The sequence below is a fragment of the Bos indicus x Bos taurus genome, chromosome 7, assembly GCF_003369695.1.
Source record: "Bos indicus x Bos taurus breed Angus x Brahman F1 hybrid chromosome 7, Bos_hybrid_MaternalHap_v2.0, whole genome shotgun sequence".
Taxonomy (NCBI): Eukaryota; Metazoa; Chordata; class Mammalia; order Artiodactyla; family Bovidae; genus Bos; species Bos indicus x Bos taurus.
Window position 1 is genome coordinate 71,245,063 of NC_040082.1, and position 20,115 is coordinate 71,265,177.

General features: G+C 50.8%; 1 protein-coding gene across 1 annotated transcript in view; it reads left to right on the top strand.

Annotated features, from left to right (window-relative positions):
* Window positions 1-20,115, top strand: part of COL23A1 (collagen type XXIII alpha 1 chain) — a 403,065-nt gene that overhangs the window by 367,634 nt on the left and 15,316 nt on the right. The window contains exons 6-12 of the mRNA XM_027546798.1: window positions 9,413-9,439; window positions 10,882-10,908; window positions 12,279-12,305; window positions 16,341-16,457; window positions 17,444-17,479; window positions 17,882-17,908; window positions 19,593-19,646. Coding sequence (XP_027402599.1) covers window positions 9,413-9,439; window positions 10,882-10,908; window positions 12,279-12,305; window positions 16,341-16,457; window positions 17,444-17,479; window positions 17,882-17,908; window positions 19,593-19,646 — 315 coding nt within the window. The remainder of the gene's footprint in view (window positions 1-9,412; window positions 9,440-10,881; window positions 10,909-12,278; window positions 12,306-16,340; window positions 16,458-17,443; window positions 17,480-17,881; window positions 17,909-19,592; window positions 19,647-20,115) is intronic.

Genomic DNA, 20,115 nt, shown 5'->3' on the forward strand with positions numbered 1-20,115 from the left:
AACAACAACAACTCCTTACTTGACCATAGAATTCCTTTCCCCAGGCAAGCCTGTAACACCCTGCAAGACACCAGTGTTCCATGGACACCAGTTTGGTAAAAGCAGTATTAGGGTGACTGTGGGCAGGGCCCATCCTCTAAGGGTCACAGCCCGGGCCCCAGCCTCTCCCAAGATAAGAGGGGTCAGAATCATGCCCCAAAGCTGGGCAAGTCCATCTGACTCCAAAACCAAGCTGTTTCCTCCTCCACCCCACCCTTCTGTGAGTTCCCTCCTCGGTGACTCCCAGTGACCCGTGGTCACCGAGCAGCCTCTCCAAGCATCAGCTATTTCCCGAGACAGAGAATTCAAGGGCCTGGTGTCATCAGGCCTCAGTGTCATCAGAGATGAGCCCAGAGCCACCTCCACAGACCAAAGCCACGCCTGTGGGTCAGCTCCGTCCCCAAAGTCAGGCCCCCACCCTCTGGTCTCTAAGTATCTGCACATCACCATTCTATGTTTGCCAAGGGAATCTTCTTGGCATCATATCTAACCACGTGTATGCTAAGTCATTTCACTCATGTCCGACTCTTTGTGACCCAATGAACTGTAGCCCGCCAGGCTCCTCTGTCCATGGGAGTCTCCACATACAGCTCCAGCTTTGAATTCCTGAGGAACTCGTAACTTTCCTTCAGCCTCACCGTGGGCATTTCCAAGGTTGGTGCTCTTCATGCCCCCTCTGCCATTACTCTGAAACTACAAACTTTATCAAGTCCCAGGAGCCAAGGGCCCTGTGACCCCAAGTACAGACAGGACCCCGGATTGAAAACTTGGTTTTCTGCCATGTAGGGGGTTTCTCACAAACTAGTAAGCTGGGAACCAAGGCTGCACTCTCAATGATCCACTGGGACAGTCTTGGAGGTGGCAGAAGGGAGCATCCTGCCTGGAAGGCAAGAGGCCCCTGGTCACTCTTAGGAGGGGGCTGCTGAGGTCTGGCCTTCAGAATGCTCTCAGAGACAGTTTGTGGCACTGAGTTTTCCCCTCTGGGGTCAAAGCCAAGGGAACATCCCCAATCTCCCTTCTGTAACAGTCATTTCTAGAAAAGGGGGGCACCGTGGCACTGCATGCCTTACATCAACTGGAACTGGGCCTGGCAGAGGGTCAAAGTGAAAGAAGGTCCAGAGAGCCTTTCGTCTCCTCACTCAGGGAGTCAGAGGCACCAGAAATCCTGGAAGGAAGGCAAGGCCTATGAGCCTTCTCCCCAGATTCCCTGGATAGCCATCCGTCACTCCTGCTGTCCTGTGCTACCGGCGAGAGAGAGCATTCCACGGAGAGTAGGGCCTATTTCAAGCCCTTGGACAGTCCCACTGGCTCAGCTTCTTCATTTGTCGGAAGGGATGTGGCACCAGGCTCCCAGAGCTGTGGCAAGGGCAGATCCATGTAGGAAAGGGAGTCAGGTCCAAAGCAAGCCCTGCTCTGTGTCCTGGCCTTTATCAGGAGTGTCTTGAACTCATGATGCAATCTAGTTCCAAGGCCAGCTCATGTCACCAGCTGCTGCTGGTGACTTAGCAGTGAGGTCTGCTGTGTTCTGCCCCCTGGCATGTGAAGAAAAGAGCTTCATTTAGTTCTAAGCTACACCTTAGTCTCTGTTTTGTTTTGTTTCTTGTAATGAAGACTTTGGAGATCTACCCTCTTAGTAACTTTCAAGTATACAATACAGTGTTGTTAACCGGAGTCATCCTTGCTGTACGTTACATCCCTAGACCTTGTTTATCTTGTAACTTGAAGGTTGTACCTTTTTACCTTTTCTTCCATTTCACCCACCCCCCTACTTCTGGCAACCTTCAGTGTGTTCTATCTATAAGCTCGTTTATTTTGTTGTTGTTTGGTGTTATATTCCACATATAAAAAGAGGGTTTCACTCACAGCTCAGTTGGTACAGAATCCACCTGCAATGCAGGAGACCCTGGTTCGATTCCTGGGTTGGGAAGATCCCCCGGAGAAGGGAAAGGCTACCCATTCCAGTATTATTGTTGTAGCCACGCCTTCTGGGAAACAAACTCACTCAGAAGGACAATGCAGATAGTGGAGTGCAGTTTATTACACCGGCGGGCCCAAGGCAGAGTCTCCTTTAGCCAATGACCCTGACCAGTTTTTCTGAAAACCTTATATACCCTAAGTGTACATGCTCAAACCCACCTCCCCAAATTCCCTGAAACTAGTCTGAACAAAGGAAAAGAAAGATACAATCAAAGTTAACCCATGATTCATATGCCTTAAGCCTAGGTAGTTAACAGTGGACAATTATCAACAGGCCTGTGGTCATACCCCAATAAGCACAATAGAATTTATGATTCTATTCGGTTACACAGATAATTAGGGTATTCTTTTAGGCAACAGAGAGTCCAGGTACGAGCCTTGGGGCTCTTCCATCCAGGGGGCCTGGTTTTCCAGTTGGTATGTCGTTTCCATAGATACTGGGCATAAAGCTCAAAGTCCACAGTCCGGCCCAAGATGGAGTCCTGCTTTCAAGATGGAGCCTGTTCTGTCTGTTTCCTCCTTCATTCCCCACTCGTGATGCTCTTAACTCAAAGTATGAGCATCATTCATAGGGATATATTGCATCCTGACTCTCCAACCTCCAATTTGGGAGAACGACATCAACCTTTGGGTTACAAAGTTCATAAAACATTGTAAAATAAAGGGTCCACAAAGCAGAACTATCAAGGCAACTGTAACAATGGTAAATATAGTTTTCCACACATCACCCTTCACCTAAAATAGGACCAAAGTCCAAAAAGGAAGATTATCATCAAACATAACTTTTACCTGACCTTTCATGTCATCTAGGGTGGCTGATATATAGCCAGATAAATCAGGAATATATACACAACATTCAACTTTAATTATAGCACAGGTCCCTCTTTGTACTGAAACTATGGTTAGTCTTAAGATGATACCAGCAAGTCCTTGTACCAGCAGTTGATTGTAGAGCTTCATCTCTGTTTCTTCTTTAAGATGATCTTGGTTTCACGGGGATCAGTGGGGTCCTGTTGTATAGTCCACTCGGTGTCCTCTGGGTCTGCGTGGTATGCTCTCTTCACCCTCATGTGGAAGATCCAGGGAGTGACACCTGCAACTTTAACTGCAGTAGCGCTGGTTGGAACAACAGTATATGGACCCTTCCAATATGGGGCCAAGGCGTCGTGTTTCCAGTCCATGACCGCACCTGATCCCTGGGCACAAATTCGTGAATCTGTTCCCCAAGGGGGAATGGCACCCTTTCTTGTACAAACTTAGTTACCTGATTTATTATTACCCAGTTGTCCATCTGCTGTGAAATCTCATCTCCCCTTACCTGAGGCAAATTTGTTGACACCTGTTTTATTATGGGAGGGGGCCTCCTATACACAATTTTGTACGGAGAAGAGCCATGGGACTGTGGGGTCATCCTGAGTCTGAGCAGAGCCGTCGGAAACAAGTCCACCCAGGAGCAGTCAGTCTCTATGATCCACTTGGAGAGTCTCTTTAAGTGTCCGGCTGGCTCCTTCCACCATCCCAGAACTCTGGGGCCTATATGCTGTATGTAATTTCCACTTGATCTTTAAAGTTTTGCTTACTGGTTATACTAAATCAGCTACAAAAGCCGGGCCATTGTCTGATCCAATGCTGGTAGGAAATCCAAATCTGGAAACTATCTCCCTAAGCAGGCACCGGGCTACTTTTGATGCTCTTTCAGTCCAGGTAGGAAAAGCTTCTACCCATCCCAAGAACGTACATACCATGACCAGCAGGTAATGGTAGTGTCAGTGAGGTTTCATTTCAGTAAAGTCCACTTCCAGGTGTTCAAAGGGCAACGTGCCTTTTACCTGAATCCCTGGAGGTTTCCGTCTGTGCCGAGAGGCAGCATTGACCTGTGAGCAGGCAGTGCGGTTCTGAGATTTTGTCCTTTTGACAGCTGGAGGGCCTGGATTAGAGCATATAGTTCAGCCTGTTGAGCGGACCAGTGTGATGGCAGAGAGCGAGCCTCAACGATGGTTTCTTCCGTGACTACTGAATATCCTGACAGTCATTGTCCTTGTTTCACCAGGCTGGTGCCCTTGGTGTACAGAAGCAAATCTGGGTCCGGGATTGGCTGGTCTCTCAAGTCAAGTCTGCTGGCATATTTCCTTGCAATCATGTGAGGACCCACCTTCTCCCACAGGAAGGACAGTGGCCAGATTCAGGGCCTGACAAGGCTCAGTAGTAACATGGAGGTTCTCACATAACAGTCCCTGGTATTGAGTAATCCGGGATGTCGACAGCCATTTATGGGGGTCCCCTCGCAGGAAAATGTTGACCTCGTGTGGGATTTTTACGAACAAATCTTCGCCCAAAGTCAGCTTGGTTGCCTCCCGGACCAGTAAGGCAACTGCAGCAACTGCCCGTAAGCATCCCAGCCACCCAGTGGCAACACTGTCCAGCTGATTAGAAATAAGTCACTGGTCTGTCCCATGTCCCCATAGTCTGGGACAACACTCCTGTAGCCACCTTGTCCTTTTCAGTCATGTAAAGAGTAAATGGCTTAGCAAGGCAGGTGCTCAGGTAATTGTACCGAGTTTGAGTTCTATTACCAGTGGGACTTGTTTTGCAAGCCTGGGGAGGGGGTGAGTTGTCTTCTGCTCAGGCCTCAGGGAATTGTTGAGTTAACTCTCTCTTTTGACTGTTTAGCCCATCCGGTTTCCTTTCCGGGAGATTGTGCAACCTCCATTCATCTTGAGGGGTTACGGGAGAGTTGGATACAATCTAGGAGGTCCAGCTGAGGTAGAATTCTGGGGGAGTTGACCAGAGGTCTCCATTGCTGGGATTGGAGCCTGCCGAAACCGTGGCTCTAGGAACTCTGGGAGAGCTGGTGGAAGAGCAGTTGCTGCTGCAGGACTTCACCTGGCCCTGGATCAAGCATTAAGGCGGCCTCCGGTCCTGGTGGAACACTGAGAGGCAGGCACGACATTATCCAGTATGGGGGAGGGGTCAGGTCTTCCCCGTCCAAATCCTGTAGAATTTCCTTTTTTATCATCAGTCAATTTTTGTGCCACTAATATTTTTCCCTTTCCCTTCTGAATACAAAATCTTGTCCAAGTAGGAGGATCTTGAGCTAACCCTAGCCATGAGTCAATATATGGATATTGATCCAGGTGTCCTGGCTCTCCTGTGACTACTGTATAGACTCTTCCACTATTTTTAAGTTCATGGTGTTCTCTGGTGGCCATCCATTCGACCTCACAGAATATGCGGAGGCAGTTAGGCGTCATTTTGACCCCATAGTCTCCTCCAAATCCCTTCTTTAAATTTTTAATCATGCACTCCAATACACTTGCCTTAGATTTACTTCCCCCACATCTTGCTTACCTTCTCGGACCTTCTACTTTTCCTTTTCATTCTGTCTACGAAGTTCTCAGTACCCTATGTACTTCTGATATTTCCGCTCAATGACACTTAAATTGCCATTCTGCCTCCCTCCTAATTGGGTGAGAATAGCCTTACCTGCCAGATCCCAGAGGAAGAAGGGGGATTGGCGTGTCTTCACCTGTCGGTCAGCACAGCCGAACCAGAACACCACGTGATTGAAGACTGTTTCTCCCTTAACTTTTAAAGTCTGTTCTGCTTTGGTGGGCTTGATCAGGTGTGGATTAAAATACAGATGGGTTAAATATCCCACGTCCCAGGCTGTCTCCGGAAAAGCCAACTCATACTCACTTATGTATCCCCCTCCTTCTAGCCTGACAATTCCGAGGGGGTCACAGCAGATGGGAGACCTCCTTGGGGAGGGCAGAATACGAGCACACAAAAACCAAGTTTCTTCTCCTAAAAATCCCCTGGGAATTGCTTGGTAATAATTTTCCCCAAGACGGTGTGGACACCACCTCCTAAATGACCTTCACAAATTTCCTTCCCAAGCCCTAACACTATCGTCAACCTGTGTACCAAGCAATCGCTTCCACTTGCCTATTCCAGGCTCCTGTGGGCCCATGCCCCTTATAGTCCCTCCCAGGGGGGTAATCAGGCCCCCTCTTCCACCCTGCTGGGTGGGTTCCTCCTCACCTGAGCACTCAGTTCCCCTGCTGCCGTCCACTACCTACTAACATGAAAGGTCCAGGCACTGAGAAGCAGAATCCTTCCAAAAGGGCGAGGCATCTTACCCCCTCTAGAAGATTCCAGCCGCAAGGCCTCGGAGTAGTCCCAAATGGGACTTGTCTCCTCAAAGTGAGGAGTTTCCCGGCCCATGCACCAAATGTTGTAGCCACGTGTTCTGGGAAACAAACTCACTCAGAAGGATAATACAGATAGTGGAGTGCAGTTTATTACACCGGCGGGCCCAAGGCAGAATCTCCTCTTAGCCAAAGACCCTGACCAGGTTTTCAGAAAACCTTATATACCCTAAGTGTACATGCTCAAACCCACCTCCCCAAATTCCCTGAAACTAGTCTGAACAAAGGAAAAGAAAGATACAATCAAAGTTAACCCGTAATTCATATGCCTGTATGGATGTGAGAGTTGGGCTGTGAAGAAAGCTGAGCGCCGAAGAATTGATGCTTTTGAACTGTGGTGTTGGAGAAGACTCTTGAGAGTCCCTTGGACTGCAAGGAAATCCAACCAGTCCATTCTGAAGGAGATCAGCCCTGGGATTTCTTTGGAAGGAATGATGCTAAAGCTGAAACTCCAGTACTTTGGCCACCTCATGCGAAGACTTGACTCATTGGAAAAGACTCTGATGCTGGGAGGGATTGAGGGCAGGAGGAGAAGGGGACAACAGAGGATGAGATGGCTGGATGGCATCACCGACTCGATGGATGTAAGTCTGAGTGAACTCCGGGAGTTGGTGATGGACAGGGAGGCCTGGCGTGCTGTGATTCATGGGGTCACAAAGAGTCTGACACGACTAAGCGACTGAACTGAACTGAACTGAACTGAAGCCTAGGTAGTTAACAGTGGGCAATTATCAACAGGCCTGTGGTCATACCCCAATAAGCATAATCAGATCAGATCAGATCAGTCGCTCAGTCGTGTCCAACTCTTTGCAACCCCATGAATCAAGCATAATAGAATTTATGATTCTATTCGGTTACACAGATAATTAGGGTATTCTTTTAGGCAACAGAGTCCAGGTACGAGCCCTGGGGCTCTTCCATCCAGGGGGCCTGGTTTTCCAGTTGGTATGTCATTTCCATAGATAGTAGGCATATAGCTCAAAGTCCACAGTCCGGCCCAAGATGGAGCCTGTTCTGTCTGTTTCCTCCTTCATTATGGCCTGGAGAATTCCATCGACTATAGTCCGTGGGTTCACAAAGAGTCAGACACAACTGAGTGACTTCCACTCACTCACTCACTCATAAATGAGATCATGTGGTATTTGTCTTTTTCTGCCTGACTTCTTCACTTAGCATAATGCACTTCACAGTCCAGCCATGTTGTTGAAAAGGCAAGCTCCTCTCATTCTCTTATGGTTGAATAGTGTTTTCGTGTGTGTGTGTGTGTGTGTGTGCGCACGCGCCACATCTTCTTATCAGTTTATCCATCAGTGACACTTAGGTTGTTTCTCTGTTCATTATTGTGAAAAATGCTGCAATGGAGGTGCAGGTATCTTTTTGAATTATTGTTTTCATTTTTCTTGGATAAATACCCTGACGTGGAATTGCCGGATCATAAGGTGGTTTTGTTTTTTATTATTTGAGGAACCTCCATACTGTTTTCCCTAGCGGCTGCACGGTTTATTCCCATCGGTAACACACAGGGCTTCCTTTTTCTCTGCATCCTCGCCTTCTTATTTCTTGAAAAGGAAAGAGTGTTACTTAGTTCCAAGCTGTATCTTCGTCTCTTTTTAATTTCCATCTGCATTATGACTTTTTTAAACCATGCAGAATAAAGAGGGGCAAAGTGTGCACTATGTCTGGGCTCAGGTCAGCAGGATGGACAGACACACTCAGGGCCTGGGCACAGAGTCTGCAGTGGCAACCACTCTGGACAGGGTAACTGGGGGTCCAGGGACAGGCAAGATCCAGTGGGCAATGGGATAGAGCAAGGAAAGTTTGAACAGAGGAATACAAGGGCAGACAAGAGGGGGAGAGAGTGGCCAGAGCCCAGGTGAGACCACTGCCAGGGCTTAGTGTGGTATAGGTTTCTGTGTCCACACAGAATTGAAGTCCCTGCCATCTGGGCTCCAGTTCCCACTTCTGGCTGCCTAGCCTCGGGCAATGCCTTCCCCTCACTGGACCTCAGCTTCCTCCTCTGTAAGATGGGAATGATAACACCTGCCTTACACAGGGCTTCTGTTACAATTCAGGCAGAGTATAGAGGCCACAAATAGCCCCAGAAGAGACGCAGGATGGGACTGGGCCCTCTGTGTTATGGCAGCTGGGAAGGCCAGGCCAGGGTGAGGGGTCTCAGGTAGAGATGCCCAGAGGGACATGGCCTTATCAGGACCGGAGCCCGTGGTGGGTAGATGGGGGCAAGGCCCACTCTTAGTGGACTGCTGAAGAGAAGAGCCCTTTCATACGGATCCCGGTCAAGATGGCCAGGAGCTGGCCCGAGGAGACAGGCCAGCTCATGCAGCTCCTGCTGAGCTCAGATGGCAGGGACTGAAATTGCACCTCACAAGGAGACCCCAGGGCCTGAGCCCTTGAAATGGCCCCATTCCCCCTTCTCCTGGGACCCCAGCTGCCCCCAGGCTATTGCCCTGACATCCAGACCCTTGACTTGAATGTAAAGCGAGTGGCCAGAAGCACTTAGGGGACCAGCTTTAAGAACTGCCCTGGTTTCCTTCCTGGAGTGAGGGCCTTGAGCAAGGGCACCAAGGGGTAGCCATTGTCACGGCATCTGGGGAACTGGTGGATGACTGTCTGCCAGGGCAGTCTAGAGACCCAGCCAGGGAAACTGACTGTTTACGGCTAGACCCAGCAGGCAAGGGTTGGTCAAGACCAGGCAGACCCAGTCCATGGCACCCCCATTGGATTCCTCTATTCCCCCACAAGGAGGTGGAGCTCAGCAAGGCTTCGTCAGGTGTGTAGACAGGTGAAGGGGAGATAGTGGAGGCTTCTGTGCAGTCGTCACTGGCCATCTGCAGACACCACAAAGCTAAAGCTCCACCATTCAGAGTCTCAGGCATGACACTCATTCCTGAACCACTCAGCCTGGCGGAGAGAATGTGGTCACATGTCCAAATCCTGTGGGGTGATGGAGGCAGGTGGCTTTGAAGGAGAAATGGGCTCTGTTTTCGGAGGAAGGGATCCTGGGCAACAAACAACACAGAGATGCCCCCAGCCTGAGTCCATGTGAAATGTACCCAAGACCATGAACTCAGGGCAGGCTTTGGTCTCTTGTCACCCAGTGCCTCTGGGTCATAAAACACAGAAGAAATATAACCTCTGTGCTCTCTCTGTCTCTCTTTCTCGTTTTCCAGGGGCCACTGGGTCTGGATGGAAAGCCTGTAAGTGATAACAGGGCAGTTGTAGGTGTCCTGGGATGGGGCTGCCCCTGGGGTTGGGAATGACCATGGATGCCAGAGGGAGGAGCCACTGAGAATGTGGTTCAACATGGAGAGAAGCTATTTGACTGTCAGAGTTGAGTTCGAATCCAGCCCCACCCCCTAGTGACTGTGCAACCTTGTGGAGGCCTTTTCACCTCCCAAGCATGAGACTTCTTTTTTTGTCAAACAGTCATATTAACTCTCCCCACAGGGATGCTGGGAATGCAAAAAACTGTGAACAACACTCCCTGGTGTCCAGTCAGCCCTCAAAACACCTGCCCTCCCAGCAGGCCCTCAGCACATAGCATACCCTCATACAGTCTCAGGAGTTGGATGGTGGACATCACGTTGAAGGGTTTTCAACACCTGGGTCAGAGGTGGTCCATGGGTGTCCTTAGCAGAATAAATAAGATGCACCGAGATAGCATAATTAAATTAATAATTGGATATGGATGGAAGAAAGGAAGGACAGATGGATGGATAGATTGATGGACAGATGGACGGATGAGTGGATGGATGAGTGGGTGGAAGGAAGGACAGTCAAGTGAGGTAATGAATCAAACACTGTACAGATAGTTGGATGGAAGCAAGAGTAGATGAGTTTGTGGATGTATAAATGCGTGATGGTTGGGCAGACAACTGAGTGAAAAATGAATGGATTAACAAATGATTGGAGAGCTGACTGATGCTGGGTACATTATTAAAGGATGGGAGGAAAGAACCCAGTACCTAGACAGATGAGTTGTTGAAAGAGTGAATGAGCGAATCCATTACTAGCTGAAGAGAACATGATTTGGGATGGAGTGATCCATCCCAGTGATCAAGGCCCCTGACCAAGAGTGTGAACGCCAAACTGGCCCCACCGCAGCCTAGCCCCAACCCCAGGGTCTCTGAGCCCCACAGTCAGTGCCTTGTGTGTGACCTGACCCGCTTCCCTAGAAGTCCTGGTGTTAATAACTTGGCAAGACTGAAAGAGACACATTTCCCTGCAGCCAGAGGGTGATGGCAACCACCGTGGCCTGCCAGAAGCCACCTCCACGTTCTCACACCTCCAGACCCAGGAGTCAATGACTCCTCACTGGTGTCTGGGCACAGCGAGGGCTGAGCAAGGAGAGCTCTGTTCTCTAGGGGGAGTGCCTAGCACACTTGCCCCTGTTCAGAGAGGATGCCAGTGACTGCCCCAGTGCCCTGTCTTCCTCATGGTGAGGACTGAGGTGCAGAGCTTCCTTGGGGCCGGCACGGGCAGCTAAAGGCTGATAGGCTCACATGTCTTTTCACTCAGCCACCCACAGCTCTGCGCAGCCTCACAGGCCTTTCTGCCCTCAGAGCCTCAGGGAAACCAGAAGGGGGTCAGCCTAGTCCTCTTCACTCACCCATGTTCTTTCTCTATATTCCTTCTCCAGGGACTTCCGGGCCCCAAAGGGGAAAAGGTAAGTGCTGCTGGAGGCTGTCCAGATATGGCGGGCTGAAAAAGGAGGCCAGAAACCTGCCTTCAAACCCCAGTCCCAGGATGTGACCTTGGGCAAGTCACATCCCCTCCTGGAGCCTCAGTTTCTTCATCTGTGAAGTGGGGTTAGTGGTGCCTACCTCCTAAAATGGTTACAAGGCTTACGTGTGACAAGTTAAAGTACCTGGAGGGTTGAATCTGAATTCTTCTGGCACCAGAGTGTAACAAATCTCAAAGCGTAGTCTATCCAAAATGATGGGTTTCCAAAATTATCAATCCTGAAAAGAGGAAGGTACCAGAAAAGCCTGGGGAATTGAACACTGTTGATGGCATTCTTCGTGGGGAGAACACTTCCCAGGAAAACAAATGGTAGAGAGCTAGCCCCAGGATATTTGTAGCTCTTTGTGAGAAGGACTTCCCTGGCATTTGGGCACTAAATGTCACAGTCAGACTCCTGGAGGGCTGGGACTCCAGGTGCCTTGGAGGGAGCAGGAGAGAGGGGAGACCTGTGTGTCCCACAGTGGAGTCAGGGGCCAGAACAGCCCTGGGTGTGATAGAACCGACAGACACTTCTTAAGCAGGACAGGGCCAGGCTGTGCTGCGCCACCCACAACCCCCATTGCCACGTGCCCTGTGTAGGTCAGAATAGCCAGGGTTCCCGTCCCCCATCAGGGCTGAGCAAGGCACAGGATCTGGTGTTTGGAGCCTCAGGTGTGCATTCCAGCTCCACTCAACTGTGTCGTCTTTGGCAAACTGCCCAGCTCTGTGGGCCTCAGTTACTCCATCTGTAAATTAAAACCAACTTCTCATGGAGAAGACTGCGCAAGGTAACAGACTAAGTGTTCTTTGTAGATGAACAAAGAATAGGCACCAGTTGGCAGGTGGAGTGGTTGCCTTCATGCCAGTTCTGGCTAATGCCACTGAGTCGTAGAAATGATGAAGGCAGGGAGACCTCTCTCTTGAAACCAGAGAAAAATTGTTGTCTTGGCATCTACTGCTACATAGCACGCTGCTCCAAAGCTTGGTGACTTCAAGCAGTGAATCAGTTATCATCCATCATTATTTGGAAGTTCGCGGGTTCTACTCCACTGTGTCTGGAGGCTAGCAATAGATAGCTGACCGCCTGACTCCAAGCCCTGGATCTGCTAGCTGTGTGACCTTGGGCAAGTTACTTAGCCTCTCTGTGCCTCAGTTTCCTCCTTGGAAATGGAGATAAGGTAGCGTCTGCACGTTATTTTTATTAGGATTGGAGTGAGACCATGTATATGAAGCACTGAGCGCAGAGCAAATGCTCCACACATGTGAAGAAGTAGTAGACGTACTGGTGATAGATCATCCTGTTTTTGTTCCTAGGGCGCACCAGGAGACTTTGGCCCCCAGGTAAGACCCGAGCAAGACCCTCCCCCGACCCCGCATGGTTTGTTTTATACCATAATAAGTGTTTCTTCTGGATCCCTATGCTGATCACAGAAAGAAGGGAGTGACAGCCCCCTCCCCACCCGTGGTCTATCTTGCTGCCTGTTTTTACTTAAGCAGCCATCGGGTAGAAGCTCCAAGCACCTTGATTTGGCCAAAGCTTCCATTCTCTGCACAGACAAGCAGACATCCTGGTCACCCTTATCACCATAGACACGCAGAAAGTGGGGCTGGCACCGGGCCCAGACTAGAGACTGATCTTCCCGAGAGCAGCTGGCACCCAGGAAGAGGGAAGGCTGTGGTTGGAGCCAGATGCCCTGAGCCCAGAGTTCAATTCTGCCACTTACCAGTCGAGTGATGTGAAGTGAATCACTTCCTTCTCTGAGACTCAGTTTCTCCAACTGTGAGTGGGGGTGACATCCTATATCCCAAGCCCCTGAAATGAAGGTTCATGGCAATCAGGAAAGTGGGTACCCAGCTGAGTGGGAACAGTAGGTCAGAGTCTCCTCTAGCCCTCCATGCCCCCTGGGCCGGGTACCCAGAAGTGCCTCCTGACAAACCAGGGGTCTCTTCAACAGAGTCTGAAGCAGACTGAGGACTCCTGCTGGGTGGGCTCCACAAAGCATGTCTTGGCAATTCATGTGGCTATTGGTGGAGAGCTCAGCCGGAGATGCCTGCTCATGGATCTCTGTGTGGCTCAGGCCCCTCCCAGCCTGGTGGGAGAAGGGCCGTTCCAAAGAGTAGCATTCCAAGAGGCAGGAGGCCAGTTAAAAGCCTCCTCCAGAAGGGACACAGCATCATGTCCACAGCATTCTGTTGGTCACAGAAGTCACAGAACCCACCCAAGTCAAGAGGGTGAAGAAATGGACTCCAGCTCTTGGGGGAGGGCGAGGTCCCTTTGCAGAAGAACCCAAGGGATGGGATCAAGCATAGCAGCCCTCTTTGGAGACTGTTAAAAGGCTGTTGATGAACCACGAAAGACATAGGGATTCTTGGCCTCTGGAGGAGAAGAATTCAATCGGGGGCCAGTGACGAGGCTTGATCTCTCAGAGCTTTTGTGTAATAAAGTTTTATTCAACTATAAAAGTGATAGAGAAAGCTTCTGACATAGACATCAGAAGGGGGCAGAGAGAGTGCCCCCCTGCTAGCCTTCAGCAGTAGGTTATATACCTATCAGTGAGCTGTTGATTAGAGAAAGGAGATGTCTCAGAGTGGCACCCACAACATGCATTTTGAGATAACATTGGCACCAAGTGAGTCATCCCAGACATAAAACGCTTGGCATGAATCTTGAAGAAAGGCAGTTTTCCAAGTAAATATATAGTTTCATTAACATAGATTAGGAGAACAATGTATGAGGAAAACATACAGGTTTGTTGAGCCTTTATCGGTTCTGAGTCCAGGCAGAACCAACCTGAAGAAAGACTGAGTCTAGGGTAAATATATAGTTCATTAACATAGCTGAAGACAAACATTTCCATAAGAAGAACACCTTGGTTAGCTCAAGGTTTGAGAAAAGTTAAGTTCAGGTGGAGCCAGGTGTCATCATGGCAACACAGAATTTTAAGAGAAACCTCTTTTTAATTTTGTGTAGAGAAGGAAAAGAATTTGACACTTGTTTGTTTCCTCCTGACACTTTAGAGAAAGATAAAAAATGTCTGACACTTGGAGCCTGTTTCCTCCGTTTGGAGACCCCTGGCCTTCCTCCCTGTTATCCTCTCACTGTGGTCCGTCACTTCCAACGCCCTTCCTCTCTCCAGGCTGGGTTAAGTGGTTTTGCCTCCAGAAATAGCCTGGTGGTTTCCAAATCACCCTCCTGCCTTTCTCATCAAACACCTATTTGCTGACTAGATGGTTTTCCCGAGGCTCAATCTGGACTTTATAAGTAGAGACCATCACATGTACAGTCGCCGGATCCTCAAGGTAGACTGGCCGAGTCTGGGCTGCTGGTGTGCACGCTCCCCTCGACTCATCCCGCGTTCCTAGGGGGAGACCTCAGCCATCCGATCCTAGGGGAAGAAGGGTGTCCAGCCTCATTCCAAGTAACTCAGGAGAAGTTAAACACCCTCTAGAACATGCTCAAGTGTTGACATTAATTTTCTGCCTTGATAAGGAGAGTCCATATCAGTGGTTCCCACTCTGAGCCTTTGAATTGTTTAGCAGGTGATTCCTAACACAGTGTAAAGTGAGACAGGAATCACCCCCCACTGCCACTCTGAGCCATTGTCTTTTGGCTGGAGTTCTAGTCTCTTGGTCAGGACCCTGGCTAAGTCAGACTGGTCAGAAGATCTGTGTGGTGGACATTGAGAATTTCAGTTAATTTTTTAATTGGGAAGACAAGTGAGCTATGTCATATGTGCCATGGTCTAGAGAGGCAAGTTTTCTCATAGCGTGGGGTCCACAGATGAAAAAAATCTGTCTAAAGGAGACTCTTGCCTCAGTAGCCAGAAGAGATCCTGCCCTTCCTTACTCTGTAACCCTGGGTAAATCGTTACTCTCTAACCCCTGGCTTCTTCATCTGTTAAATAAGTAGCAGTGCCCTGGCCAGGTGGTCACAGGATTGGGTGAGACAACCTCACCCCTCAGCGCTGGGCATGCAGCAGGGGCCCAATCTACAAATGCCTTCTTCCTTTCTTGGCAACAGGTGGGTTGGGAGTTGCTGGCACTGTGAGCCAGGGATGCCCCATTACTGTGCCCTAAGCCAGTACTGGGCAGGCACCCCTGAGAGCATCAGGAAGTACCAGGGGCTCTGCAGTCTCTCCTCCTTTCGGGGACATGCCACAAGGTGAGGGCTCTGGCTGCCTGAGGTCTAACCCGTTACTAACACAGCCAAGAGTCAGAGACTGGGTGCTGCAAGAAAGAGATGGTGTGTACCTTTGTCGCTTTTTTGTTTTTTTAAGATAATTATAGTTTCACATGCAGTTGTAATAAATAATATCCCATGTTCCCATCATCCAGTTTCCCTCAATGGTGACATCTTACATCGCTATAGTACAACCACAACCAGGAAACTGACATTGATATAATACACCAACCTTATTCCAACTTCACCCATTTTACTTATTTGTGCATCTGTGTATTTCCATGCAATCTTATCACTCTTGAGATTTGTGCAACCACCACACAAAAAGCCCTCCTGCTCTCCACCTATAGCTGTAGTTATCTCCTTTCGAGCCCCCATCCCTAACCCCGCTGATCGGTGCTCCATCTCCGCAAATTTGCATTCCAAGAATCTCGTGTAGCCCAGTCATCTAGTAGCCATCTTTTGAGACTGGCTTTTTTCGCTCGGCATAAATCTCTTGAGACGCATCCACGCTGTTGCGTGAGTCAGTGTTCTGTTTTTTATTTATTGCTGAGCAGTGCTCCGAGATACGGACGTACCCCAGTTGGTTAACCATTCACCATTGAAGGACATCTGGATTGTTTCTCATGAGGAGCTATTGTGAATAAAGCTGCTGTGAATGTTCACGTATGGGTTTTTGTGTGGACATGTTTCTAATTTTCAATATTTTCAGTGTTTCTCTGGGATCAATGCCTGAGAGTGTGCCTCTAGCACTTAATAAAGCCAGAGCTGAGCGACCAGGAAGGTCTTTCAGGAGGCAAACAGTCCCCTCCCTTCCAAAAGGAAGGGGGCTGTTTGGGCACGTGTGCTTTGTCCCACACCTAATACATCTCATCTCTCACCTGAACTCCATAGCTGGGCTTCAGGCACTGAGAGCTGGAGCAATGATGCATATGGGGGAGGGTACGAGATCCTATTGGCCTCTCATGCAGAGGTGTAGGTCATGTCCCTTTATATACCAAGGGACCTGTCCTGTCCCTTTGTATACCAAGAAGTAGCAAGAGGCGCAATAACAAGGCCCTTTCCTCTGAGCCGGCCGCATGCGGGGAAGGCGAAGACATCTGGCCACCCCTCTGAGGAGGCCTCTATCTCTCTCTCTGGAGGCCAGAACTCCCTCCGCCCACCCTCAGAGTCATGCTGGGCCCCATCTCTTTCAGGGAGATCCAGGGCAAGATGGAGCTGCTGGGCCTCCAGGGCCTCCAGGACCCCCTGGGGCCCGGGGCCCTCCTGGCGACACTGGGAAAGATGGCCCCAGGGGAGCACCAGGCCCAGAGGTAAAAGAGGGCATGGAGCTAGACCACGCGGGACGTGGTTACCAAACCTCCCAACCCTGATCCCACAACCAACCCCCACCCTCTCCTATCCCCAGCCCCAACCCAGACTCCTACTCCAATCACACCTTAATCTAACACAAACCAGGTCCTTGACCCCAACATAGGCCTTGATCCCAAGTGAAAGAGAAAGTGTTAGTCGCTCAGTCATGTCAGATTCTTTGTGACCCCACGGACTGTAGCCCGCCAGGATCCTCTGTCCATGGGATTTCCCAGCCAAGAATACTGGAATGGGTTGCCATTTCCTTCTCCCAGAGATCTTCCCAACCCAGGAATCAAACCCAGGTCCGACCCCAAACTCATTTCCAAATCCAGATCCACACCCCCAGTTCAGACTGTTATCCAAGCCCTAACTCACACCTACAGACTCTGGCCCAACTCTTAACCCCAATCTCTAACTGCATTTAGATTCTGACCTTGGTTATAATCTCAGTCCCAGTCCTGACCCTGAAACCCTGTCTCTGCACCTCTCTACCAACCTCTTCTCCCTCTCTCTCTTTTCTCTCTCTCTTTCTCCCTATATGAAGCCACTGTTGTGCCCCTAGTCCTAAGCCAAACAGCGGGGTCAGACCTCATTGTACCGCCCCCTTTCCCTCCCCCAAGGGCTCAGGTTGGACTGTGCTTCCTCCAGCGCAGAGCTGGCACCACCCCCTAGACTGCTTCCAGGGTCCCCTATCAGGGCAACTGCTCAACTAGCTCACCGATTCCTTGTTGTGCTGGGCACATAACTCCCTGAGCCTCAGCTTTCTCATCTGTGAAGTGAGGACAGTGACACCCACTTTTCAGAGGTTTGGTGAGGACAAAAGTGCACTTGCATGAGAGAACGTACATGCAGCCCCAGCCCAGGGTCTGGCAGGAGATACAGGCTCAGGCAACTGTGACACCCCAACCCCACCCCGCCTCAGTGCTCTTCTCTTATGCCTCCTCAGGGTCCCAAAGGAGAAGCTGGGCAAGATGGTGCAACGGTCAGTATCCAGGGCATTTCAGAGGCCTGGGCAGGCAGGACTGTGGTTCGAGGCCCAGAAGCTCCTCTCCCTTGCCCACCCACAGCGGGACTGGGCATGCAGCCCAGGGTGCATACCTGGGCTCTTGCCCCCACCACCACTGGGAGCAGATGGGCCAGGACCCAACCCCAGCAAAATTCTCACAACCCCACACCCCTGGGAGAGAGCCTGCAGTCCACTCATCACAGCTTGGGATCTAATGCAGATTTCTGTCCAAGATACGATGGCTCAGCTGGGTTCCAGAGACAGCCCTGCCACCCTCTGGGACTTGACGTCACCCTTTATAAAACAAGGATGTTAAGAAAGACAGCCCAGATGCAGCCTCTGGGATGATGTCTAACACCCCTTCTTCTCTTGTTCCAGGGCCCGAGTGGACCCCCAGGCCCCAAGGTGAGTGCCTCTCACTCCTGTCTCAGGCCTGGACACAGGGGGCCCCTTCACCCCACCCCTTTCTCCTCCTCCTCCCCCACTGGAGCCAAAGCAGTGGGGTTAGAAGACCAAGTTCTATAACCTTGAACAAGTGACATCATCTCCTCTCTGGGCCTCAGTTTACTCCTCTGTCAAATGAGGTCATGACAGACTTTTCCTGCCTTACCTTCACAGCAGGTTGTGAGGACTGAATAATAAAGCCCGTTAGCTTTATCAGCTCTCTTTTCTTCCTTCCTTAAGCAGCACCTGCCAGGGTGGAAGGCAGGCTGTGGTCATCCTGAAGGAGCCAGGGCCCCTGGACTGGGCAGGAGAGAAAGTGGGGGGAAGGAGCTATCCTTAGTAAGCATCTTCTGGGAGCTGAGGGCCTCCAATGCATTCCCTCTAATCTCACAACTTCCTTCTGAGACTGGGGGCATTATAGCCCCCATGAGCAGTGACTTGCCCAGGATCACTCAGCTTGGGAAGGACCAGCTCAGGGTTAGACTGGAGTCCAGGACTATCAGCCCCATCACCCATGAGAATCTCTCTGAGGAGCTCAGGGTCTATGGGCTATGCTGGGTGGAGGTTATCAGAGCCACTTCTACCAGAGGAGGAGGAGGCTGGTGTCCAGGTGGCTCTGACCAGGCTAAGCCCAGTGTTTCTGGGAAGAAGATGGGGGTGGAGGGCCCCTGTGGAGGGCCTTCTTGGCAGGGATGTGGGAAGTGGCTGGAGATAAAAGCAGGGGCTGGGCACAGCGGGACCAAACCCAAATCCTCGCTGTGGGTGGCTGCTCTTACCTGTCTCAGAAGTCAGGATCACATTCATTCATTCATTCATTCACTCATTCTTAGAGAAATACATCAAACACATAGAATTACTCAGGCAGATCATTTGTTCCCACGTCAAACTGGTTCTCAAAGTGTGATCCTGGACCAGCAGTATTATCAGCATCATTGGGTCTCATTAGACCCATGTGTTTGGGGCCCAAAGGCACTGAGTCAGAGACACTAGAGGTGGGCATGCTCTGTTCAAGCAGCCCCCAGTGGTGCTAACGTGCCCTCCAGTTTGGGAACCACTGACCCAGATTGATCTTCCCCCATTGTTTCCCATGGCTGGGCCTCCCCCTCCTCATACTGGACTCAGCAAAGCTGTGCCCTCCCCCGAAGTGCCATCCCCAGCCACCTACTGAAGCCCACACTCTCCCTGAGTCCCTCTCTATCCCACCATTCCTTTATATTCTCTTCCGGGCATATCCACTACCCAGCATGAGGCTGTGAATTTATCTGGATATTTCCTGGCCCTTGGTCTCCTCTGACCCACTGAGCAGGGATCTTGTCTGCCTGGCCTGCAGAGGGTGCTCAGAGATGTTTGTTCACAGAGGGAATGAATTACCTCTCCTTCAGCCAACCCATTCCTTTTGCACATACCTACTGAGCTGTGTTCTGGGCTAGTGGGGACGGGGGACGGAAGTGGGTCTTACCCCACCCCTGCCCTAGAGGGACAAGGAGGGGAGGGAGAACTGCCCTGACCCAGTGTGATCAATGCTGCTACCAGGAGTGGACTAGTGTGCTAGGAAATGCAGAGAGGGGATGGCCAGCTGACGGCCAGAGGACCCAGCCAATGCGCGCAAGTCTGAAGGCTGCAGCCTCCACTGTTCTCTCTTCAGGGGGATGACGGGATACCAGGCCAACCAGGGCTCTCTGGACCCCCAGGGCCCAAGGTAGGTACACATCCTTCCTCCTGTGGTCCCCCTGCCTCCCATCTCCCCAGTTCCCACCTGCCTGGTGAAGCTCCTACCCAACCCTTTTACATCACAGGCACATGGACTGATGACCAGGGCAGGCCAGAGGGAGGCCAGCAGGAAGGCCAGGGTCCCACTCACCAACAGGCCTAGCAAATCATCCAGGCCACTGGCCTCCCCTGACACCCTCAAGTCCTCTGGCTCCCATTTCAGGTGGCCCCACTCTGCCCTTCCCCCAAGCCAGGAACTGGCTGTGTTCCTTGGTCCCTCATCCCCTTAAGACAACAACCAAATCCTGGCCAGGCTTCCTCTAACCTGACTGAGCCCCTGAGCTTCTCCAACCAAACCAGAAGGAGGCCTGGGCCTGAGTCCTTGGGGCTGTACTGAACTCACCACCCCCACCCCGGATGGGCTCAGGCAGGTTCTCAGGACCTCCTCTGGAAGCCCG